Genomic DNA, 17,938 nt, shown 5'->3' with positions numbered 1-17,938 from the left:
CACTGCTTTAGGAGATGCAATGTGGAATCTGCTCATGGCCCGTCTGCTCACTACGACCGTCTAACGCAAAGTGCTTATTGACGGGAGTACCCAGGAATCCCCTTCACCGGCAGCCATTCACAAGTATTTATTCATTATAGCGACTTATAAATGGCTCCTGGTGAACTTATAAACTTTTAAAATAATATTAGTTTGTTATAGGGATTTTGTGACCATATTTAATATTTCAGTCACTTTAACTCTGCTTCTTCACTTGTTACATGTATATAATTTGATTACCGTCACCCAATGTTCTGCAGTTAGTGATTAGCATTTGCAGCACTGTTTCTGTTACTATTTTTATGCCTTGAAGGGGCGGCTTGACATCCTTGAAATGTTGGATTGCATTGAGTAAATAAATGTTACTAAATCATTTCTGGCCATGTGCTGGTATCTTGGAAACTTTAATTTCTGTGAAGCAGTCTAAAAGCAAGTCTGCACACTAATAGAAATGATGTTCCTCTTTCCTTGTGATTTTCTGCTTGACTCTCCATCAGCATTATTACGTGGTTGTGCTTTTTCATCCTTGACTCTGTGTAATCATATCACAACCGCTAAAATCCTATTAGAATCTCATTAGAATTAGTAAACATGGCTACAAGGACAAGTTTTCTTACACAGGAAACTAGTACAAATGGCATCAAAATTAAGGCTCAAGTCCACCCCAGAGACATGCAATTGTAAGGTCATTGCAAGGGTTTATTTTTAAGAACACCCTTTTAACAAGTTCATAATGTCCCTTAAAATACTTATTTTACTATCATTTAAAATGACAACTTTCAATGTAACTTTAAAAGAGAAATTTCATATAGATCCCCCCCCCTTAAATAACAAGTTAAGTACCTATTAAGCATGGATCTGACTTTTTTCTTAAATATCCTTCTAAAAATCTTTAGCATTTCACAATATCTCTGTTTGGCAAACAAAAATGGCTGCTAGACACAAAGACAGTCAGACACAAGCTCACAGCTCTCAGCATGTCACATGGTGGCAGAGGGCGGTAAAGGAGGATGTCACACTGCAGACAGAGCTCAGTGGGGTGTTCCAAAGCGCCTCTGTGCATTACATCATGTGACTGGTTGCCATGGTAGTCTAGAGTGAAAAAACATTAATAGCAACCTGAAGGTATAAACAAACAAACAAGGGAATGTGGTAAATACCAACATACTTCTTATAGCCAGTCACAGTCATTTATGTTAAAAAAAAGAAAGAAAAAAAACAGCACCTGAATTTTTTATGAGATTGCTGCTTTAAGCAATATTTAAGTTTTCCATTTCCCAGTGTACAGATTACTATATTACATTGTACACGCTGTACCTAGCACAAAAAATAATCGCCACTATGTCTGTTGTAGCTGTCACTCGATTTCATTTTCAAGTTCATCATTCATCCTCTCCAATTTGTTTTCTGCCCTGATTGACACAAGGAGTAATGGGAAGGAGACTGAGAATGGAATGCAAATGATTGTATAAAGATAAACACATTTAATGAGATGTCACTGGTTTGAAGATACATGACTTGTTGTAAGTTGCTTAGATATGTCCTGAAATTTGGCATCTATTTATTTTTACAGGTGTAAGATGGGAAGTGCAGTCAGGAGAATCGAACCAAATGGTCCATATGAATGTTCTGATCACTTGTGTCCTCGCTGCATTTGTTCTTGGAGCTTTTATTGCAGGGGTGGTTGTCTATTGTTATCGCGAGATGTTTGCACGGAAATCCAGGAAGATACACAAAGATGCAGAGTCTGCACAATCCTGTACTGACTCAAGTGGAAGTTTTGCTAAACTTAATGGATTGTTTGACAGCCCTGTTAAAGAATATCAGCAAAGCATTGACTCGCCTAAGCACTATACAAATATATTGACTAGTAGAAAGGATTTGCCACCCAATGGTGAAACTAAGTCCATTATGATGGACCATCAAGGACAGCCACCAGAGCTAGCTGCACTTCCGACTCCTGAATCTACACCAGTGCTTCAGCAAAAGAACCTACAGCCCATCAAAAACCAATGGGAAATGGCACAAAACAATTTAAACATTTCACGGAAAGAAGTTCCTCTTAAAAGTCCACAGTTTTTTCCCTCCAGTCCTCCTCCTCACTCACCTCTAGCTCATGGACAAATCCCAAGTGCAGTTGTTCTTCCAAATGCCACCCACGATTATAATACATCTTTTTCAAATTCAAATGCACATAAATCAGACAAAAAACTTCATAACATTGAGCATTCGTTGGTAAAACAGTCAAGTAAAAGAGATCATCGACGTTCTGTGGACTCCAGGAACACATTGAATGACTTTTTAAAACATCTGAATGAATCCGCAGGAAATCCCAAAGGTATCATGGCAGATATTCAAGTGGCTCATCAGACCACTCACCAGACTCCACATCAAACATTAATGCTCGATACAATGGGAAACATGTCAGAAATTCCACCTAAAGTTCCAAATAGGGAGGCATCCTTGTACTCCCCCTCTTCAACTCTTCCAAGAAACAGCCCAACAAAACGGGTGGATGTGCCTTCCACACCAAATGGGCAAATTACATCTTTAGAAGCGCAAAGAAGTTATCATAAAAACTCTTCACAGAGGCATTCAATATCAGCTCTGCCTAAAAATATGAACTCACCGAATGGTGTTTTGATTTCAAGACAGCCCAGTGTTAATAGAGGTGGTTACATGCCTCCAAGTCCTAACCCAAGGATGGACTACATTCAAGGGACTCCTGTTATTGTTCATCAACAGACTTCCTTATCACGGCAAAGCAGTTATACAGGACACGGAACTCTCCCTCGTATGGGAATAAAGAGGACACCATCTATAAAACCTGACGTACCCCCAAAACCCTCATTCGCTCCACAAAATACATCGGTTAGACAGCTAAATAAATATAGCTACTAAGACCTGACATCTTGTTTAAAATGTGTATGGTGATAAAACATGGTGTTGTAATAGGACGTTCAGGCAGAGACTTGCTGGCTGAACCAGTCCCCACATAAGTGGCCAAAGAAGCTGTCTTTAGTTTGGCAACATCACGTTTTGCCAGACACAGGAACCGCAGAACATGTCTGTAAGGAACAAAGCAAAAGGAAAGTGCTGGTCATTTTGCTTCTTTTGTTTGGAGAAAAGTGGACATGTAGCACAGTGGGGGCTACTTTACAGTAATATAAACTGATACAGTACTAAGATTTAAAATATACTTGAAAAATGGGCTTTCATTATAAACTGCCACTGTGTGTAGCCATCCCATTAAATGTGAACATATTAATATGTATGTATTCACCCTGCCTCTTGCACAAGTGTCAGAAGAGAGTCTCAATTACAGTTTGCATTTTAGGTCATTTACCTTCTATTGTCTCAAGGTTAAAACATATCACCAGTCATCCCTGGCATCACTCCGTGTGCCACAACTTATGTCGACATGTGTGTGTATTTTTGTATATGTCCCATACACGCAAACACATGTGCACGTAAAGATTCTCATTGCAGTTTCTATGCTATGATACTGTTTACATTGAGCATGACTGAACAAACAGTTAATCTCCTTCCACTAGTATTCTGCTGGTTGTGCAGCTGAGGGAAACAGCCGTCTCCTCTCTGCCTTCCAGGTAATTGACTTGGCTGAACGTGGTACCTCGTGCAAGAATGTAAAGATTTCTTAGAACTGTTATGCTGCTATTTAAACAATATTGTGTAATTCACTGGACATGCTGGCGAGAATCTATGTTCATGGGTTGGTTTGTTTTTTCATCTTGGCATCAGTTGATAGCTAGTGCTACCTGGCCACTGTGAATTTAATCTCATTCATTTTAACTGGTGTTAGAAACTCATAATGGGCTAGTGGACAAGAAAATTATATTTTGTGTACTTGGAAAAAATAAAGTCTCCATCAAAGAAAATGCAGGCTTCCTTATATGAAACTATTAGTATACCACAGTCTAGGGAAATATTTTTTGCCTGGCAGGATGACAGTGGGTATAGCTGTCAAAACAGCAGAGTGGAGGACCCTGCTTAGCGGCACATGAGCAGAGCGTTTTTTTGGGAGGTGGGGGTCAGCGGGGTCCGGGAGGTGTAAAAGTCATTGCCAGGGCCAAAAATTTTGCTACGGTGATTGGCGATGCACAACTCCACTCATGTTCACTAAAAGGTTTCTTCACACTGTGTTCACTTTAATCATGAGTACATATATTCATTGCTGAGCTTGTTAACAGAGGAGAACATTCTGCTGTAATACATTAAACAATAAACAGTTTTAGTCTGTAGGCTACATCTGAATACAAGATTAAGTCTAATATCTCTTCATACATGTTTTACTATATTCTTTAGAAATAAACTGCACTAATAGCTACGTGGAGGAAGTGCTAGCTTTTTTTTGGACGGGACGAAAAAATGTTTTGTGTGTATCTAAATGTTACCAGTGTTTTTAAAGGGGCAGTAATGGTAAGTAAAATAAACAACACATGTGGTCTATAGTTCTTTAATGGTGTCCTCTGTCTCAATAGATGTCTCCTAGCAATGTAGATGGCCCCTAAAATAAAAATACAAATTCATTGTTTATGAGACGGCAACTGGTAACAGTTATAAATATCTATGCAAAAGTTTACATTGTGTACAATTATGTTGGCTAGCGGAGTGTCTCCATTATTAGAATTAGGGACAGTAAGTATGCCTAAAAAGTGCCCCATCCCTATCAAAACCTTATTTCAAATATCTTTGGCTGTAATAATCCCTGTAAACCTTTTGCATGTATGTTTGTGAATGTTATTTGTAGGTTTTTCATATAAAGAAACGTTAGTTTTCGGTTTAACAGTCCTTGAAATGGCTAGTATTTAGGAGGAATAGATTCAATGCATCCTGATGCTGGGGAGGCTCCATAAGCTGAATGGTATATGTTCATATGTCCATAACGTAAGTTACGCAACCAAGGCATTCAGAGCCTTTAAAAAGCAGCACAGCCTTTCAAATACCTCCAGTTTAATCTGTGAGATCTAAACTAACACAGCTGCTATGAAACATAAAAGAGTAGAGATGTGTACCTTATGGCCATACTGCCCAGAATTAAATAGGAAATTTTAACAGTAGTGCAATTGCAGTACATGTATTTCATGTATGAGTGATTTTTTTGGGGTCATGCAGGTAATGACGATATTCTGTAAATATGTGTGAGGGTACCCGAATCTGTGCATTTTGTGCCTTATTCATGAAAATACAATTTACTATAGTATGTCAAGTGTCTCAGTATAGCACACTTATTTTTTTCCGAGTGTCAGAATCATTTGGAAGAAGCCCTATTGACGAATGGGATAAACAACATTGTTTAACACCACCGATTGCGGTTGAAGCCCTATTTACTAAGACAGACTTTCTGCTACAGAGTATTAAGCGATCAACGCAATTCTAAATTAACAAAGACTTCTAAGCTAATGCAGCACCTGCTAGAACTGTGCGTAGTGTTTACAAGTACCTCTCATTGACTGATGTTTAACACAGATGTCTTTTTTTTAACTTTAAAAGTCCATATAAACGTAATGTTTATTGAGTATAACATAGACTGTTTTGATAGCAGATGTTGCATTTGTTTTAGTATTATACAACAACAAAAAACTGAATTAAATTATGTGTAACTAGACTATATTTTATACACAGAAGGGAAACAGAATTTTTAGTTTCATTATTTTTTTCTTTTTTTTGTATAAAATGTATCTATGAAAAAAAACATATGTTGAACTGTATTTCTCGTGGCCAAAGCTGAGAACTCTTAATTTTTTAGATTTGGGGGCGCAATATTATAATTTAATTAATAACAGTTATGCAATCTATGTCAACGTTGTCATTCATTTCTCAGTGAAAATGCTGATGTGTTTTCATGTGTAAGATTGTGGTGTGAGCGCACTAGAGACTGAACAAGCCAAACCACAAACTCTGTTAATCTGGATAACATTGTACTGCCTTGTAGATCGTAATGTGAGTTCTATCAGTATTTATGTTAATGTTTCTAACATTCAATCTAGGCTACAAATTAATTTAATAAAAAGTGCTTTATCCATTCGTGCAAAGGTTAAAAAAAAAAAAAATAGATTGTATCTTTTTTTATATTCGTCCAGCATATAAAAGTAACCATTGAAATAAGATGCTCTCTCCTGTTCTGTAGAGTACTTTAACGTGTAGATATCATGTAAAGTTGTATTGTGAATGTGTAAATAATTCTGTACTTTTGGGTTTTTAACACCGCATGTAAAGTTAAAATAAAATACTCAAGTGATATAATAATTTTGGATCTTAACTTGGTCTATGTTTGGGACAATTGATCTATGTTTGGGTCATAAATACATATATAGACAGAAGGCAAGGAGTCGCAAGACATTAATTACATTTGCGTTCTGGGTCATTTGTGTCAGGTCAACATTTGGGTGTTAATTCTGGATTTTTTCTTACCATCCAAAGCACTGAAAAACTGCCATAAATGAAGTAATTATTTATCTATGAAAAGGATTCTGTCTTATATACTGAACTTCTCTACAAACTCCTAATTGCAGCACCTCATCTGTTCATTCATTCAAGTGCCTTTAAGTATCATAACAAAAGTAGCCTGGAATAAACACTTTAAAATATATTTCTTTTGGTCGAAATAAGGTGAACGCGTATGAGTTAATGTGGCGTGGGTGTATAAGATGATGGACATAAGCATATGTGACACCACTGTGGCTTAGTACAGCCAGAGCCAGATAAATGCTAAATATGGCTCTAAGATTGGTGGCAGTCTTGTGGTCACTCAATTGGTCTCATCAGCTGTCCCACAAATATATTATTCCAGTATTACCAAAGTATTGATTATACACCATTTATAGCCTGGGACACCGACTTTGCCTAATTGTATATTAGCATTGACCTCTATTGTCCACTATCAATGCTTAAATATCCCTGCAGTATTCTCTCCATATTACACAAGCACTGCCTACTTATTATACCATTAAAGGAATAATAAGGTTAGGATGACCGTATCTGCTGGCACATTGGTTTATCACGATTTTCCAGCTGCAACTTCCACTGCTTAGGTCTTCAACATAGAAGCAATGCTACCTATTAGCACTACTTGGGATCTCTTACGTGGAACTATATCAAATGTTTTGACATAATCTAAATAAATTCCATCAACTGCCTTCCCGAGATCCAGTTTGCAACTTATTTCATCATACAGAAAGAGATCAATTTGTCATGACCACTCCATTAAAAAAAAACATGCTGAGTTTGCTATTGGTTTATTTTCAGTAATATATCTCTGGACATCATCTCTTAGAATTCCTTTAACTGTTTAACCCCTCACTGATGTCCGGCTTATTGGTCTGTCATTTCCTGGGTTTGCCCCATCTTATTGGTACATAAGATGAGTGTTATGGACACACTTAGTGCTACAGTTATCTTGGGTACATGATATAGCTCACTTATACACAATGTTTGATATATATTAATATTAAGATGTCACTTTATTTGCTTCTAGTGGTATTTTTATGCCATTTACCATGAACCTAGGCAATACATTTCAAAACAATGATCACGATAAATAAACAAATTCCAGCATTGCCATTATTTTCTTACAACTCTCCCATCGTTTGAATTTTATTTTTTAAGCTACTTTTTTAATGCGATGTTAAGATACATTAGTGCTCATTTAATTCCGTTTGCATGCTCCATATAAATGTCAAGATGTGGATTTTCTGTGGTTTTTATTAAAGTCATAAATATCTAATTTGCAGCTACGTATCATACATCACTAGGCTCAGGCAACTAGAACATAATTAGCTGCAGGCTCTCGGCTAAGCACACTGCTGTGGTTGAAGAACCCTGCATATTACTCTGATGTATGCCATAATTCTCTGCCACTTTTTACTGTGCTTCTGCAAATAAAATGCTAAAATATGGACAAGAACAAAGCAATGTTTTATTTAAAAATAGTTTTGAAAACAGTCTTTTACCCAGTGTCAGAGGCCTGATAAATAAGTGTAACAACTGCACCATGTGGATTCTACTGCAGAACAGTGGATCTCAAACACACAACTTCACCGACACACCTGTAAAGATGGCTTTCAAAGGCATTCTGAACTCTCTAACCCACTGTCATTCAGATACAGGCAGTGTTGTGACTACTCATTTTCAGTAGCCTGGAGGTAGAAACTGTCAGAGAGAAAAAGCGGAACAGACACTCAGTAATAGGTAGCGATCCATCAAGCTGTGCTGTGCTATCATGAAACTTCCAGCTTATGCTCCTGCTCTAGTCATGGCGTAATAGCCATTGTTAGCACACAACATCCCTATTAACCAACAACGTAGCAATGTAACATGAATGTGTTATTACCTCTGCAGGATTAAAGGACTCTCTATTGATTTAGCTTAATCAGTATTATCTATCTGCAATCTATTAAATGTTAAACAGGCAAAGCTATTTATACCGCGTTTGCTTCCTGGTTATATAGCTCTGTTCTTTGCTGCACACTCTGTCTACTTCAGCCTAAACAGAATTAATCCTGTCTCTCAATTAAACGAAGGAATGTAAAATCAGCGATTACCCATACTGCCCAGCAAAGCCTGCAATGTACCCTAAACCTTCTGTGTGAGACTAAGTATACAGGTTTTAATACAAATCTATAACTTTATAATTAATATTAGTAAATATCCCTAGATAACTTCCCATTCAAGCAACAGGATAGATCTTTGCGGCTCCATCTTCCCTTTTTTTCACTAAAACTACTCTCCAATCTTTGGTTCTCTAACCAGCAATCTAAGATTTTACATGGATAGAAAATGTATGGACCATAAAAATGAGCATGCTCAGTAAGGTATTCCTGTATCAGATGCTTGCAAAAATAAATACAATACTTAGGGGCCAATTCAATTCGGTAATAGTGCGCAGTATTACCGTTCGTAATTTTAACGCTGATTTTTGCTCACAGCTCTCGGGGCCAAAAGCAAAAAAAAAAAAAAAAAACGGTCAAAATTACTGTATTAACGGTAATACTATTAGCGTCGCGTTATTCCTAGAAAAACGTAGCTGACATTAATAGGCCCTTTAATGTGGGAAGATAAACACCAGTTAAATGATAACTAGAATATGATTGGTTGCTTTAGGACTCTTCACTGAAGGCCTAAGAGTCAGATTTTCATAGTGGCGTGATTCCACTGTGCATGACAGAAAAGATTGGTCTTCTTAGAAGATGTACAGGCAAGCTAATAAATTCTGTTTCTTAAACCCCTTGTTGTCACAGAGGACTGTCCTCAACTGTTTCATGTTTAATTTATCAATCTTAGAACTTTGGAATGGCACCAGTAGGGAGGGTACAGGGGCATTTCAAGTCCTGCTCTATCTCTATCACAAACTTTACACTGTGCCCCTCCTTCCTCACACTCAGACCCCTCATTCACCACACTAAGACCCGTCATTCATCACACTGGGATCCCTCCTCCATCACACTGGGATCCCTCCTCCATCATACTTTTGCCCCCTCATTTATCCCACTTTGCCCCCTACTTCCTCACACTTTTGATCCCTCCTAAATCACATTGTGCCCCTACCTTATCACATCATGCCCCTTTATTATTCTGCTGCCCCCTTCATCATTGCTGTCCCCTTCATCACTGTGCACCCTTAATCACAGTGGTGCCCCCATAATCACACTGGTACCCCCTCAGTTCTTAACTTACCTTTCTATGATCTTCTTTTCTTCTGTTTGCTTTTCTACCTCTTTGTCTTCTTTTCTTCAGTATGCTGGCTCCTCTCTGTGTTGCTCCTCACTGATAGTGTCGGGACGTGATGATGTCACGCCCAACAGTCAGTGAGGAGGGAGCAGGGAACTGCTGCCAGCACGATGTAAGTATTTACAGAGCTGATGGACAAGCGTTCCACCTGCCCTGGCTGCCAGTAAGTAAGTGGGGTGAAGAAGCGCTGGAATGTTATACCAGCACATATCACCCCACTTCGAGCACTGGTAGGTGCTCAGAATCTACAAAATAATCAGTGATAAGTCATTCTGACATGTCTAATTGTAACCTGGTATTGTAGTTTATCAAACTCCTTTTTTTCAGTTTTCATATTTTGTTAAACCTTAAACCACTTGTCTGCAAATAGAGTATTGTATTTAAGGAGTTAGAACAGAAACAGAAAAATATAAAAAAATATAAATTTAGAACATAAAAAAAATGAGCAACCCCACTTCCTCATAACAAACCTTTCTTCAATTTCAATAATGTGTTGTGCCCCTTCTGTATCACACTGTGTCCCTGCCCCCCTTCTGTATCACATTGTGCCGGCTTCTGTATCTCACTGTTTCCCTGGCCCTCTTTTGTATCACACTGTGCCCCCTCCATGTCCTCTCAATGTGCCGCCCACCATGTCTCTCTACCAGAGCCCACCTCCATGTCTCGCTCACAGTGCCCCTCTTCATGCTCCATGTATCTCCCAGTGCCCCTCTCCATGCTTCATATATCTCCCAGTGCCCCTCTCCATGCCCCATGTCTCTCCCAGTGCCCCTCTCCATGCTCCATGTCTCCCTCAGTGCCCCTCTCCATGTCCCATGTCTCTCCCAGTGCCCCTCTCCATGATCCATGTCTCTCCCAGTGCCCCTCTCCATGATCCATGTCTCTCCCAGTGCCCCTCTCCATGATCCATGTCTCTCCCAGTGCCCCTCTCCATGATCCATGTCTCTCCCAGTGCCCCTCTCCATGATCCATGTCTCTCCCAGTGCCCCTCTCCATGATCCATGTCTCTCCCAGTGCCCCTCTCCATGATCCATGTCTCTCCCAGTGCCCCTCTCCATGATCCATGTCTCTCCCAGTGCCCCTCTCCATGATCCATGTATCTCCCAGTGCCCCTCTTCATGCTCTATATATCTCCCAGTGCCCCTCTCCATGATCCATGTCTTTCCCATTGCCCCTCTCCATGATCCATGTATCTCCCAGTGCCCCTCTTCATGCTCCATGTCTCTCCCATTGCCCCTCTCCATGTCTCTCTCACAGTCTCTCATAGCAGGCCACCCCTAGAGATCTCATTGAGGCCCCCTCACTTACCTTGTAGTCGCCAATAACATTCTGCAGTATCGCTCCTCACTGCTCAGATCGATCAGATAGGAAGTGAATACGCACGGTATTGTAGGACCCCATTCTGCAACCACTGACCACCAATACCTTTCCTCGTGACATCCCTGCCTGGTAGCAAAATTAATAATAAAAAGGTTTTTAAAAAATTGATGCGGTGAAGCGGCATTGGGCCCCATTGTTTCCATGGACCCGAGAGCCGTGCACCGGCTGCACCGACGGTAGTTCCACCTCTGCATTAAGGGCCCGATTCATTAAGGAAGGTAAATGCCAATACGTGCCGTATTTAGCTTTAATTTGCTCTGCACATACCCAGAAACGGACTGCAATCTAGAAAATGCAAGAGTACAAAAGACACATATGACAATTCATGGGCATGTATTTTTCAAGTACGCTGTGGACTGCACCCAACTTTAAAAAAATTAATGTGCTAATTGAGCAACACCATTTTCTATATAGAAGTATTGCATGGGGAGTTGATTGACTTCCGGTGATTCACTAACCCACTCTTCCTTATCTAGGAGAAATGCAGCCGAGTTTCAGTTCCATTGAATGAAATTCTGCAAAACAGCATGTACAGCACCTGCCTACGAAGACTTGCCTTGACATGAGTGGGATAGCTTGCTCATTATGGGCCTGATTCATTCAGGCACGCAAAACAAATGTATTGTGCGTTTTTTAAAAAAAACAAATGTAAATTAGCATACGCACGTCCGTATTCAGCTAGAAGCGGATCTGAAGAAACGTCTTTTAAATAAGAGTCTATGTAAGGTCTAGTTATGAGGCACTTGCCATGTTGAGACAGACACAATTTGCTGAAGAACATGTAATATATATATATGCAAAAGACGGCACGTAACGGCCTTTACGTTCTTTAATAATTCAGGCCCATTATGCCAACCTGTCCCATTCTTTTCTGCTGATCACTCATTTAAACTCAGCTATTGTGATTTTACAGCACACAATGCTTTTAAACTGCTGCTGGAAGGGGATGTGCCCCAGTTAGAACACAGGGTGGAAAGAGAAAAGGAAGCTGCTCACTATAATTGATGGGGAATGTGAGTTGCAAGTGACACAGGAACTCTGCAGCGGCAGCAGCCCTGGGGGATCACGCTCATCAGAAGATAAGCAGCTCTTGATTAAGAAGGTTTTTTCCTACAGAATAGGGAACCCCAGGGAGTTAATTGGCAATGTTTAAAACGCAGGTAAAAAAAAGGACTGAATTGTATTCAATATCGCCACAAAGGGGATATGCCAAGATTAGTGCCACCAAAGTTGTTAATCTGTAACAGATTTAACCTCTTCCACAACTCTTTCTTTCTTTTTCATATTACAGGAGTCTAGGGTAGAAATACAACATGCACATTTTACATGTCCATTTATGCTCACAAACATATTCATTTTAAGTAAATGCTTTCCTAAGTAAATGGCTCATGTGGCTTAGTATGTGTTTTTGAGAGAGTTATGTTACATTTTCGGTCATCAATTGAATAACTTTATAACAGAAAAAAAGCGATATAGCCATTAAAAGAAAAAAATAAGTAATTATCCATCTCCAGATTTCTCTTATGTAGCATGTTGCAGACTAAAAAGTTGCCATGTTAAACGTTAGTGTTTTAGAATGTGGAAGTTATTGTCTTTGCACTCTACGCCAACAGTCACAAATACGTTATACCCTCTTAATCATGTATATTTGTTCTTATAGTTTCAATTTAGACAAAAAGAAAATTATATTTCTATTCTGTTTCAGAATTTTAACGTCATTTAATTTAACAAAGAATTGACTAAAATTATTATGCAGACACAGAACTGTTGTACAATTTTAGAGGGAACAATTCTGGTCAAATGCGGATAAAACACAAGGGAGGCGAAGATGTTTGATAAGGGATGAGAAAGTCTAGAAAGGTTTTTATTTATTTATTTGTTTCAGGTGATAAGTTTATTAAAAGTATCAAATAAGGACCCGACAGGGCGGCCCCATGTCCCCCATAATATACATGATGGCCATAGAACCGTTGGTGGCACGGATAAGACTTGACCAAAGATGCACAGGACTAGAGGTGAAAGGGACATCCCATAAAGTGTCCCTATTCGCTGACGACGTGCTCCTATTTGTGACTGACCCGGAGACCTTGCTGCCAGCGATCCATGACCTGTTGCTTCAGTTTGGTAGAGCCTCCCTTTATAAACTGAATACTTCAAAGACAGAAGTTCTCCCTATAAATGTACCAGCGGACACATTACAGGCTTTAAAAGATAAATGTATTTACTCTTGGAAAACTACTGGACTTACTTATCTTGGGATTCAAATAACTCCTCATCTAGACTTTATTATAGAACATAATTTCTCTTTACTACATCAACAACTATTGAAGCTTATAGGGTCGTGGATGTGCTTCGAGGTCTCTTAGTTAGGCAGGATCTCAGCGTTTAAAATGATGCTCCTCCCTATATTAATGTACCTATTCCGCATGCTCCCGTTCTGCCTTCCCCCGGGGCTGCTAGCCAAATTGACCTTCATGATGAAAACATATGTCTGGAAGTCCAAACCACCCCGTATTGCTATGCAGTGTATGACTAGAGGGAAGCAACAAGGGGGGCTGGCCCTCCCTAACTTGACAAAATATCATGAGGCTTGTATTTTGTCCCAGGTTCGCGACTGGTACCTTCCAAGAGGGGTGAAACCTTGGGTAGCACAGTGGCGTAGTGGTTAGCACTTCTGCCTCACAGCACTGGGGTCATGAGTTCAATTCCCGACCATGGCCTTATCTGTGAGGAGTTTGTATGTTCTCCTCGTGTTTGCGTGGGTTTCCTCCGGGTGCTCCGGTTTCCTCCCACACTCCAAAAAACATACTGGTAGGTTAATTGGCTGCTAACAAATTGAACCTAGTCTTTGTGTGCCTCTCTCTCTGTGTGTGTGTGTGTGTATGTTAGGGAATTTAGACTGTAAGCTCCAATGGGGCAGGGACTGATGTGAGTGAGTTCTCTGTACAGCGCTGCAGAATTAGTGGCGCTATATAAATAAATGATGATGAAGGTAGACTTGGAATTAGCATGTAACTCAGAGTTCCCTTTGACTGATCTTTTACGGGTACCTGGTCAGTGGAGACCTCCTGTGGATACCTTGCCGGTCATTACTAGGGATACCTTGACTATGTGGGATCGACCGTGCCAGGGTACTGAGGGACTGTTGCGTCCCATGATAGGTGTGTCATTAGAGGTGGTCACCAGACAAATAGCAGACTTGAATCTCTCTAGATGGATCAGAAGGGGTATTCAGACTTTTGGACTCGGGTGAGCTCTACTCCTACTCACATCTCAGTGCCCTGTATTCGTTGCCAAAAGGCGATTTCTACAGATACCTCCAAATCAGGCATCTATTAACTTCCCCACCGTTGAGAAATCTGGTGATAGGACCTCCCATGGCTAGGTATTACTCCCCGTTAACCAAAGGTAGTAGTAGAGCTAGCATTACGCTCTGGTATAATACCTTACTGGGTCTCAATACTACATCTAAGTCTAAACCTCAGATCCAATGGGAATCAGACCTCCAGTTAGAATTTTTAGAAGAAGACTGGGAACATATTTTTGCCAACTCCTTTAAAATATCCAAATGCCTTAACCATACAGAGATACGGGTAAAATTATTGAACAGAACGTATGCCACCCCAGACAAACTTCATAAAATTTGGCCTTCTATATCCCCACTATGTTGGCGCAACTGTTCTGAACGCGGTGATATTTTTCATATATTCTGGTCATGCTCTGTGGTAAGGCCTCTATGGAATAAGGTCTTTCAATTGATAAGCTCAGTCCTTGGTCACACGGTCCTCCCCACGCCAGAATTGGCTTTATTGCAATGCTATTCCCCTACTCTCGCTCGTTGGGCTAGATATGTGACAGGTCAGGTATTGATAGCAACCAGAGCAGCTATCGCTCAGGTGTGGAAGCAACCTCTCCCCCCAACCCTGGTCAAAGTGATCTCTAAAATCAACTTCAATTTTGAAATGGAAACCTTAGGTGTCCCATACTCTACGTTAACATCGTCCCCGCTGATTAAGTGGAGAGCTTGGCACAACTATGTTACAGATGGGGAGGGAGCCCCATCACATTCCCTACCCTCGCCCTCTAATGACGCTGGTGAATGATCCTGTGTTTGTAGGTATGTAGTATATTCGTTAAGTCTATTGTATACGGCAAATAGTCAGATACATTTGGTTTTGATTCTGTATGCTTTCGGGAGCATTGTGTTCCATCCCCTTTATGTACCCTTCCTTTTTTTTTTTTTTCTTATGTACCCCTTTTGAAAAACTTTAAAATTCCCGGAGGAAACCCACTCAAACACAGGGAGAACATACAAACTCCTCACAGATAAGGCCATGGTCGGTAATTTAACTCATGACCCCAGTGCTGTAAGGCAGAAGTGCTAACCACTTAGCCACCGTGCTGCCCAATTATACATATTATGCATGTTATCAGTGCATAAGCTCTCAATTAGAGATGACCAAAACTTTGTAAATTTTGCATGGCGGGATTTGGCCTTAGACGTTCTCAGTCCTACCACAACCACACCACAGAGCAGGAGCTGGGTGCAGAGGTGCAGCCACTTCAGAGCCCGGCGGAGAGGAGAGCCCAGCAAAGCTGGTCTGACCCCTTCATGGTCCCTGCAACGCTCCCCGATGCACCCTCTTTGCTCTGAAAGAGCAGAACGGAGTCCTCCTCTGAGTGGTGCATGTGTGGTGGCACATCCGCCAGGTACGACCTCTCACTGGGGGGCAGCCTGGGAGATTACAATGGCCATGACTGTACCCTAACCAAGTTTTGCTATGGGGCCCATTGATGCACTGTTCTGACACTGTCCAGGGTTATTAATGAACAAAATAAAAAACTACTACTAACAATATGATCTATGTAAAAAATAGTAGTGCCTATGGAAGTGTCTAGGCATTGTTCTAAATGGCCTTTTATAAAGCATTTCAAGTGAATGAAAAATAAAACACAACAGACGTTTACATTTACTGTGTTTAAAATCACAAATGGGGAACATGACACCCCTGTAAGTAAATCTGGGAGATTTATTCCTTAAACTAGAATTGGAAAGTCTCGTAAAGTATTGAGTACACCCAACAAAGTGATGCAGCTGGCTAAAACCTATTATAAAGCAATTTGGTGAGTTTAGAAAAGCACAGGAAACTGCATATGGCAGGGAACGGAATGGGGAATTCAAACAGGTTGTACAATGTAAGTGATTCTGTTCTCAGCAGCAGTGAACCTGCTAATGGAATACACAAAATGGGAACATAGAGCTTGAAAACTGGCAGATTAAACCAGCCCCGAGGAAAATCTCCCTGGATAGGGTTCTGTAATGATAATGACGCCGGCTGTAATGATGCTAAGAGCTGTAAACTAAATTAAAGAATATACAGAGGATTAAACATCATCTTAAACAGTAAATTAGATCAGTAGTTTAAGTTAAACAACTACAAAATAATAAAGTTTAAAAATGCATTTTGTCTCTCCTTTAAAGCTAGCATGCAGACCCAGGACTTGTAGAGAAAAAAATTCAATTTACAATATGTAATGGCTCAACCAGTCAATAGACAAAACGGCATTAAACTTGTGGCCTGGTTCACAATCCAGTTATCTGGGCTCTAGCCCAGGCACTGGTAGGAAGCCCTATTGAAGACAGGAGGGGGTGGAAAAAAGGAGAGGGAATGAAGTAATGAGTTCAAGGACCAAAAAAGCAATGTAATTATAGCTTTGGGCCATGTGTGGCTGCATGTGCAGATTTCAGAAACAATTTTCACAATAATTCTCCTACAACAAGCACAGATCATTTTCTTTTAGATTTAACTAAATTGATGTTTATTGAAAAGTTCCCAGTTAACAGCAATTTAGCCCAAAGGTGTTTTCTCTTTCAGACACATATCGGTGATCAAGCCCAAGATAAACATTAGTTATAAGGGGAAACCTCATTAATCTGTTTGCAGAGATAGGACTACCTATCAGATTTGAGCAAGTCAGATAGATCTCAAGCTCTGCTTATTGGGCGGTAAGCACTAGAGATACATTTAACTGTAATGCCCTCTTGTGGCCTAAGTGTGGGAACACTTTTATGGAGAGCGTTGGGGGATTCAAATGTGGTAGAGATTCCGCGAGGAGAGTTCTGGGAGAGGAACATGTGAGAGGTTGAGACAGAGAAGGCAAGAGGAAAGGTTGAGTATTATGATGGAGCATATATCAATGTATAAAAAACAGCTTAAAGTGCATTTGTCAAAGACAAACATTATTGTCAATGTGATTGAGAAATCAGCTGCCGTTTTTGTGCGTATCGTCCGCAAAGTCACTCTGCGCATGCTCAGAACTGGACGATAGCCACGTCCAAATCATCTTCGATAGCAAACGACACTTACTACAGCCTATGATTTCGGGGAGGGAACAGGGTGGGGAATGGCTGGATGCCCATAGGCAATGTACAGTAAGAAGAAGTATGCTGGTTTTCTGCCGTATCCCTTGCTCCAGCCAGAGGCCTAGTCTAACGCGCCAACTAACAGTACTGACGGCTGAGTATACAGGCTAAAACAAGTGTTTGCAATCAGGAGCAACTGCAAACATGTCGGTTATATACAGTAGATATTAATAAATGTTTTTCAGGGTGAGAAAAAAAAAATGTTTTAAATTTTTTTCCAAGTCAATCATAAATGTCTGGTCTAGTAGAGAGGAGCAGTCCTACACCTATAGTCATCACCACACGTATCTTGAATCCATTCGTGGTTCATTTCGGGAGTACGCAAAGCCGATTTACGTGCAGTTT

The 17,938-nt window shown here is 40.2% G+C and overlaps 1 protein-coding gene across 4 annotated transcripts in view; it reads left to right on the top strand.

The window, feature by feature from the left end:
* SEMA6D (semaphorin 6D) overlaps positions 1–6,309 on the top strand; it is a 54,071-nt gene extending 47,762 nt beyond the window's left edge. For all 4 annotated transcript variants that reach the window (XM_075207983.1, XM_075207985.1, XM_075207984.1 and 1 more), the window contains one exon: positions 1,613–6,309. In XM_075207983.1, coding sequence (XP_075064084.1) covers positions 1,613–2,940 — 1,328 coding nt within the window. In that variant the 3' untranslated portion in view covers positions 2,941–6,309. The remainder of the gene's footprint in view (positions 1–1,612) is intronic.
* The last annotated feature ends 11,629 nt before the right edge of the window (positions 6,310–17,938 follow it).

This window comes from Mixophyes fleayi, chromosome 4 (assembly GCF_038048845.1).
Source record: "Mixophyes fleayi isolate aMixFle1 chromosome 4, aMixFle1.hap1, whole genome shotgun sequence".
In the NCBI taxonomy this organism is placed as follows: domain Eukaryota; kingdom Metazoa; phylum Chordata; class Amphibia; order Anura; family Limnodynastidae; genus Mixophyes; species Mixophyes fleayi.
This window is presented reverse-complemented; position numbering and strand designations above follow the sequence as displayed.